The 8,262-nt window shown below is 54.3% G+C and overlaps 1 protein-coding gene across 3 annotated transcripts; it reads right to left on the reverse strand.

The window, feature by feature from the left end:
- Positions 1–237: 237 nt before the first annotated feature.
- TBXT (T-box transcription factor T) lies at positions 238–7,815 on the reverse strand (the record flags this gene model as incomplete). 3 transcript variants are annotated; one of them, XM_081295405.1, is made up of 8 exons in its annotated part: positions 238–511; positions 2,174–2,303; positions 3,372–3,545; positions 5,132–5,193; positions 5,302–5,363; positions 6,146–6,280; positions 6,924–7,188; positions 7,610–7,815. In XM_081295405.1, the coding sequence occupies 8 exons, from the start codon at positions 7,813–7,815 to the stop codon at positions 238–240; spliced, it is 1,308 nt and encodes a 435-aa protein (XP_081151531.1). The 3 variants fall into 3 exon arrangements, with proteins under 3 accessions (XP_081151531.1, XP_081151530.1, XP_081151532.1); XM_081295404.1 differs by having other exon boundaries at positions 3,372–3,548; XM_081295406.1 differs by lacking the exon at positions 3,372–3,545.
- Positions 7,816–8,262: the final 447 nt, after the last annotated feature.

The following is an 8,262-nucleotide window of genomic DNA, read 5'->3' on the forward strand; positions in this document are numbered from 1 at the left end:
ACCAGGCCCCACATCCTCTCCAGACTGAGTCACCTGTAGCGGGCACATCTCTCTTGCAGATGATGAGCAAGGGGTGTAGGGTGGGTACCTCGCAGGTCCTCTTCTGACTTTAGCATGGAGTTGGCCGGGCTCGTTCCTCCCCTGGTCCCACCAGCCTGACACACTATGCCCAGCAGTTCGGTCCAGTCAATGCCAGTTACCACAGCAAAGTCACTGTCCCTGGAGATAGGGCTGGGTTCACATGGAAGGCGGGGATACGGGTGTCCAGGAGGTGATGAGGCGGCCTTGGGCCGAGGTGTCATACTGGCTTTCAGGAACGTCTGTGACCGTGGCAGCCCCTTCATACAGTGGGGAGCCTGAGGACGAGGCGGCGGACACTGCATGGGTGAGGGGTGCATAGTGTGCGGGGGAGCCACGAAAGAACTGGGCCCCCAGGCCGTTGGACACCCCGGCCGTCTGGGAGCCTGGGGTGATGGTGCCGTTGCTCACAGACCACAGGCTGGGGTACTGGCTGAAACAGAAAACACAGCAGTCTGGGGCAGGGAAGGGAAGGGAGGGGGACCGGGCTCAGGACCCCATTCCTAAGGATATTACTGATCACATTACTCGGCTTTTCAAGCAGGTCATTTTCTCCGTGTTACTAAATGACCACATTCTGAGGAGTACAGAAGCTCCTATCGTATCTATTAACAAGAAGCAAAATGTTAGGAAGAGTATTGACCAACACCCAGCTCCCGGCAGGGCACTGCTACCAAGGCTGCCAGCACCCTGCCCACTCTGTGCTCTCCAGCAGAATGCAGACTCCTCAGACGCACGGAGCCAGTGTCCGAGGGTCCCAGAGGAAGCTGCATTTTTAATTAGCATGCTGCACAACACAGCGGTGATTCTCAAGGTCAAGGCCAGATGCAGCTGGACCGCTGGTCGGAAGGCGCTGTCAACACTCCAGGAGCACTACCTCTTCACGTCAGCATGGCTGATGAGGGACAGACCCTGGAGCTGGACCAGAAGCCAGTCCAGCCCTGCTCTCATTAGCTGTGGCACATGAGCTTGGCCTCCAACTACTTTTCCAGCTGTCTCCAGGTATAAAACAGGGTGTCGAAAGGCCAGTGGTACAACCTATGATCCCGAAACTCAGGAGGCTGAGGCCAGAGGATCACAAGTTGGAGGCCAGCCTGAGCAACTTAGCAAGGCTGTTTCAAAATGAAATTAAAAAGGATGAGGGGGGTGCGGTTCAGTGGTAAAGTTCAATCCCTAGTACGTCCCCAAAAGGAGGATATTGAAAATGCTTACTAAATCCTTTTATCTAAGCACATAGCAGTGAACACTACTAAACCATGCTAAAATTCGGCCGTGTCCTACATGTAGTGGCAATGGCCCTTGCAGCAAGCCTGAGCTAATCAGGTAGACTACTGCTCTGTTGTCAGCTGAGCAGGGGCTTGGAAATACCCAGCACTCCACACTGAGCCCTGGGTCGGCCTGGCCAGCCGCTTACAGCTTGCAGGTCATGTGACTGGGGACAGCCACCTCGGAGCCCTTGAAAACTGTGCTATCTGCATAAGAACAGACTATTAGATTCTTATTAAAGAACTATTTCCTTGACAAAAAGAATGAAGATCTCAGGCATATACTAATATTCTACAGACATCAAACCCCTTTCCCCTGGAAAAGGAGAGTCCACTGACAGCTTTGCTACTTTTTTGCTACTATGTAATCTACAGAGGCCTGACTTTCAGTGAACCGCAGGCCTGCTGTGTTTGAGCTAAACACTTGTTCCCTAACTGAATAGCTGGCTCCTGTCAGAAAAGGTTGTAAAAGGTTTCGACTACACCTAGTGATCCCACCCACCTGGGAGGGACCGTGGAAGCCCGTGATTGAGTGAGCTCTTTCTACATGGGGAGAAGCTGAGGCTCAGAGAAGTGAGGATAGTACAGGGCAAAGCCAAGACTGGGCCCTGGGTTTCCTTAGGCGAGTTCCCCCAGGAGACGTGCAGGAGCAGAATGTGAGCAGGGACGTGGCAGCCGAGGAACACATCTGGACACATGTGGCTCACAGAAGAACTGCAAGGAGAAGCCCAACTGCCCACAGGAACATGGTGGGACGGGAGGAACGGCCCGGAGGATGGACCCAGCCTGAGGTCACGGGAGGGTGCAGATGGATCCCCAGACATCCATACCTAGAGCCGGCGGGAGGGCTGGCACTGTGGCTCCCTGGGAGCATGCTGCCGTGGGCAGGCACCCCGAGGCTGGACCAGTTCTCATGGGACGGCAGCATGGACAGGCAGGCAGACGAGTTGTCGGAGTAGGCTGGGAGACAAGGGGCACAGTTGCAGGAGGGGGTCTCCCAAGAGCAACAGGTGTGTGCTGCTGACAGCTGGGGCCACCCAGCACCAAGGACAATGGTGGACCCAGTGGACACAGAGCACAATCTATCAGCTGCTTCACTGGTCATTAGGTGAACATCTATTGCCAAATACATCTGAAAATACTTTCCAATAAGCCCAAGCTTTTTCCTTTATCATGAGATCCTTCTGCTCTGCAGAGACTGACTTCTAGACCCAGTTAGGGATAGCTTAGCCTCTGGTCCTGACTGCTTCTCTGCAGTGCTGGGATCAAACAGGGCCTCACTCCTGCTGGGAAGCCGGCTACCCCTGAGCCACACCCACAGCCCGATAATTTAACTTTACACGTAAGAATAAGTGTGATTTCAACCTGCCTTTCCCCACGGGTTATTTCATAAGCAATGAATGGCTATGAAAACCATTACTGCAGGCAAATTAAAAATAGGATCTTCCAGCCTCAGGGTCTCCCCTCCGGGAAACAAGGCCGAAGACCACTCCTCTCCTTTGAGGTCAGCTGCCATGGCTTGATGGCTTTATGGTGTTCTTTGGCTATTTTCCTCTGTTTGGGGCACACTGACTGGGGTCTGGGCACACAGAGTGCTTGAGACAATTCGACCAGGGGTCTTTACAGGCTATGCCAACCAGACTACCGGAGGGCTGTCCCCCACCCAGCTACTGAGCTGGTAGATCTGGGGTGGGCTGAGACCATGGGTTCTCAGGTGACACCCAGTCTCACTAGGCTAGTCAGGAAGTCCTGGGCAAGGCTGATCCAGCATGATCACTTCAGAGAGACATGAACTATCCATGCCTGGGTCCCCCGCTAGAAAGCAACTCGCAGAGCCTGCTGTGTTAAGTCTGAGCAGAACTCTGAGGCATGCAGCCAGGAAGAGCCCATGTCGGCATCTCTGAGGTGGAGCAGGCCCCAGTGCAGATGTGAGAGCAAAGTCTGTTTTGACCCTAAGACCTGGAGTGCCGAAGGAAGGTCTCTGCCTGCAGCCACCCACTGTCCCCTGGTAGAAAGACTGTGACCTACTTGGAGAATTGTTCCGATGAGCGTACGGGCTGGGGTAGGGGGCTGAACGGTGGTTCCTCAGGGCCGGGTACCTTTCGCAGCCGTGGGTAGAAGGGAGAGAGAGGGGGCCTCCAAACTGAGGGTGGGGGCTGGCCGGTGGACAGAGGGTGCTGGTTCCAGGAAGAAGCCACCCCCCTGCTGTGAGAAAAGAATACTGAGAGACTGGCCTTTGTAGCCACTGTTATTAAAGAGAAACCAGGGAGGGGGCCCCGGTCCTTTCCCGAGTCCTGCGGAGGTGAAGGATCCTGAGCCAGCACTCCGTGCGGCCCACACCTCGGGTGTCGCAGGACCTCAGCCCCATACTCTACAGGCTAAAGGTTTCAAACCTGTGGGCACCGAGGAAACCTGGGGAACTCTACCCAGTGACCTGAGCCGCGACCACAGCAGATGTGTAGTAACACACCTGAGGACGCCACAGCCACGGCAGGGCAGAGGGCCTCCCGTCAGCTGAGAGGGCGCCATGTCAGCGGATGTCTGGAGCCTGGGGCGCAGCTGCCCTGCCCTGCTCCTCTCAGGGACCAGCCGCCCCATCCTCTGCTTTCTCTTTCTACGTTTTCATCTCTCCAGTCTCCCTACTTCTCCCTGCTATTCAAAACTGTTCTGTCCTCTAAAACTCCAACTTCTTCATTCTTCTTTTTAAGTGTTTTTTTTTTTTAATTCAGAAAAAGCAAACCACAGGGAGACAACTACTCTGCTTCAATCTCCAAACTAAGCAATGCGCAGCCGCCCTGGCCTAAGGACCCCTTCACTCTGCTCCCAACGCACTGCTCCAGAAGACGCCCCTCATTAACTCAGCCTAGAAGACAGGTTGAAAACGTCCATTCTGAGTAGGAGACGGCAGGAGGCTAGTTCCTGCCACCTGTGAAGAGCAGCAAGCACTGGCTCTGTACTCCCCACAGTCAGTTCCCCAACATCCCCCGCCCTCCCTGGGTGGACAGGAAAGTTTAGAAGGAGCACTTCTTTCTCTTCATGGAGGTCACTGTTAATACCTGCTCCAGCCTCCAAACCCTGTAACTCCTAAAGAGTGAGACTTAAAGCAGAACTGCCCATCTTACCAACCATAGCTCCACAACAACCCACGGTGGGGGTGGGGGTAGCTCACAAGCTTCCCACAGCTCCATTCTTCAGTTTGCAACCACTTACAAAAGTAGGATCTTGATCTCTCTTCCTCCCCCAGCCCCCTTTCTCCCCCCACCTCTCTTCCTCATTTACTTATTTATTTGGTACTGGGATTGAACCTAGGGGTGCTTTACCACTGAGCTATGTCCCAAGCCCTTAGTATACTTCATTTTGAGACAGGAGGTCACTAAGATGCTCAGGCTGGCCTCAAACTTGTGGTCCTTCTGATTCAGCCTCCTGATTCACTAGGATTAAAGGAATGGGAACCACTCAAAGACAGTATGATGAGCCAGACTCTCTTCTTACCCCAAGTCTACTTCCTACCAAGGTCCCAATAGCCCATCCTAGGCACTGAAGCTGCCTCTGAGCAAAACAAAAGACCCAGATCAGCATCAGTGGTCCCTGGCTGTGAGCATCCACGGCCCAGGGGAGCAGGCTGGAGATGAGTTGGCAGCTTCCACACCAGAGGCCATGAGCCCGGCGGCACAAAGGGCAATCCCGCTCTCCACCCACACCCACAAACGTGTGGCTCCATTTCTGGCTTCTAGAGTTCAGCAATTCTAGCCCAGAAACATGGAGGAGGCAGGGGCAACAAACCGTACATTGGGAGAACCCCGGCTGCTGGCCATCCCCCACATCTTCTATCATGTCTTTGTGATCACTTCTGTTGAAAAAAAAATTGCAGCAAATTGTCAAGAAGGAGGAATATCAGAAAATACTTTGCATTTCCAGATAGTTCTGTGCCCAGGGGGTAGAGTTAGAATTCTCTCACCTTTCCTTAGCATCCAGGAAAGCTTTGGCAAATGGATTGTATTTAATTTTAAGAGCTGTGATCTGAAAAACAAGAAAGCCTATCTCTTAGTGGATTGTTCATTACCAGAGGATTTAGTTTAGTACCAAGAAATTGAGAAACACTAGTGCCACCTAGAAATATTCAAAACCAGTGAGAACTCTTTTCAGATGTATTTTTCTATTTGGGTCTGAGAAATTGCAAAGGAGAATAAATTTATGAAAAGTTTTAAATGCCAATTTCTGAGTGGAATTCATACTAAAATTAGCCTACACCCCAAAATATCCCATGCATACAAATCAAAAGGGCTCAAAACATAAACTGGGGTTGCCAAGGAAATAGTAATGTACTTGCTAGTTTTAGTTTCTGGTCAACATTGCAACACTGACAACTTAACCAACCAATCACAAATTCTCTATGCTTTGGGGTACACTTAGAATTATTTGCGGGCACCCAGTCAGTACTGGAATGCAGGCTTCACTCTGTAGGCTGGGGGAAGATGCCACCCACTCTTTCAGGAAGATTTCCAAACACAGGAGATGCCCCTCTGCCACCTAAGAGGGTCTCATAGAGCTCAGCCTAAACACTGTAAGCATCTTTTCATTTCAAGAATCTCGTGGATGTTTCCAGTTTCAGGCAATCTTACAGATAGCTAAAAAGGAAAATATGTTGTGTTCACAAAAGGGGGAAGGTGCTTGAATGAATGTTCATTTTAAACTTTTCCCCTGGTGCCTCCACTTGAGTCATGGTAAATTTGAAATGGTACACACCATCAGGCAGGGTCTCCCATCCCCAGACTCCCCAGGGCAGGAGTCAGCCCTCTCACCTCCTCGTTCTGATAGGCTGTCACTGCTATGAACTGGGTCTCCGGGAAGCAGTGGCTGGTGATCATGCGCTGGGGACCCCCGACTCTCACTATGTGAATGCGAGGCTCATACTTATGCAGGGAGTTCAACATGATCTGAAATATTCAAAACCAGTCAGAACTCTTTCCAGGGAGACAGACTCAGTAGGAGTAGCAACCACCGTCCCTCTCAAGACAGCAAAACATCCTTCCATCTGCTGTGGAAGAGAATTGCATCCAAGCTTCAGAAAGTCCTCCAGCTCCTGGAAAGGGCCTCTGCTGTTGAGGGATGTGTTTGGGAAGAGGGATTGTGATTACACTTTAGGGTAACCCCGTCATCAGGAAATCTAGGCTGATAGGAAGGCGCGCTAGGCCTCGGGGAGGGCTACAGCAGCCTTTAAAGGGCTAGTTGTAGCTTTTGAGGTGTCAGGTCTTCCAGGATCAATTCCAGACTAAAGAGCAAGTTTGCCAAGACTTCACTCTTACTGCTCTCACCTCTAGGTGAGACCAGAACAGGACATTCTCCAGGCTCAGGCCTGCAGGAAACCTTCAAGCATGAGGGTTCCCATCCCCTGGCCCCCAGAATTGGTGTGACCTTTATCAGATTAATATAAACAGAGCTAATGTGGTAGCTTCTCCAGGACAGAGGTCACCTGCGGTCCAGCAGCGTCCCTCCAAGGTCTCCCGCACAGAAGATGCAGCGCAGGCGTGCCCTCCCGCCCCAGCCCGGCTCGGCCCTTCGCAGCTCCAGCGCGCCTACCTGGCCCCCTCCGTTGAGTTTGTTGGTAAGCTTGACTTTGCTGAAGGAGACAGGCGCCTTCATCCAGTGGGCGCCGAAGTTGGGCGAGTCGGGGTGGATGTAGACGCAGCTGGGCGCCTGCGGCTCCGGCTTGCCGCCGGGCACCCACTCCCCGTTCACGTACTTCCAGCGGTGGTTGTCGGCGGCCACGAAGTCCAGCAGGAAAGAATACATGGCGTTGGGGTCCAGGCCGGACACGTTCACCTTCAGCACGGGGAACATCCTCCTGGAAAACACAGGGCGCGGCAGGAGGACTCGGATCGGATCCGTTCGGCCGGAGGCTGGAGCCCAGAGACTTGTTTATTTCGGGCCTCCTGGAGAACGTCCACAGGAACTTCCAAGCTCTCCCTTTCCCGGAGCCCTCCCGCGTCCTGGGCCCAGGAGGCCTACAGACTGTCCCTTGGCCTCCTGGAGGCAGCCTAGGAAGAGAACTTTTAGGGAAGGCTTTCAGCCCTAGAGGCCAAAACACCTGGAGAATCGAGGCACCTCGAGGACCTGGGGCCCCAGTCCCTCCTCCCCAAGCTTCCTCAGAGAAATTCCCAGGGGATAATGGTCAGGAATCACCAGGGGCTGTCAACGGGCGGGAAAGTAGTCCTCCTTACGGTAAGAGACACCCCAGGCTGCCCGAGCTCCGGACGCGCCCCTACCTGCCGTTCTTGGTCACAATCATCTCATTGGTGAGCTCTTTGAAGCGCAGCCACAGCTCGCTCTCCTCCAGGCCCACGCGCAGCTCGCGCTCGGTGGGGTCGCCTTTCTCGCTGCCGGCCTGCAGCTCGCTCTCCACCGCACTCAGCAGGTGGTCCACTCGGCACTGCAGGCTCTTCCCGGAGCTCTCGGTGCCCGGGGCGCTCATCCTCCCTCCCGCCCCACCCCACCTCCCCGGAGCTCCGAACCGCTACCCTAGAGCCACCTTCACGCCTCTGGCGGCTCTTCTGAGAAAGTGGTCGCACGGGCCAAGACCCGCAAGAGCGCCCGGGTCGAAAGACAGCCGCGGGAGAAGCGCCAGGATCAGGATCAGGATGGGACGTGGGGGGAGGGGCGGGGCGGGGGACAGGGGCTTGGGGAAGAAGAGATTCCACTTGAACTCCCGCAAGGCAAGACTAGAGTAGATCTCTGGGGAGAGAAATTCTGTCCCCTCCCCATAAATAGAGCCGAGGCTGCCGCGGAGGGGGGCGCGGCGGATTGGGCTGCGTAGCCTTTGAAGTGCCGGACGGCTGCCCATTGGCCGGGCGCGGCCATATCAGACCCGGCCGGGCGGGCCTGGGCGGCCCGGGGCCAACAATGGGCTCCCGCGCGCCTG

Source organism: Spermophilus citellus (assembly GCF_964194105.1).
Source record: "Spermophilus citellus genome assembly, chromosome: 5".
In the NCBI taxonomy this organism is placed as follows: domain Eukaryota; kingdom Metazoa; phylum Chordata; class Mammalia; order Rodentia; family Sciuridae; genus Spermophilus; species Spermophilus citellus.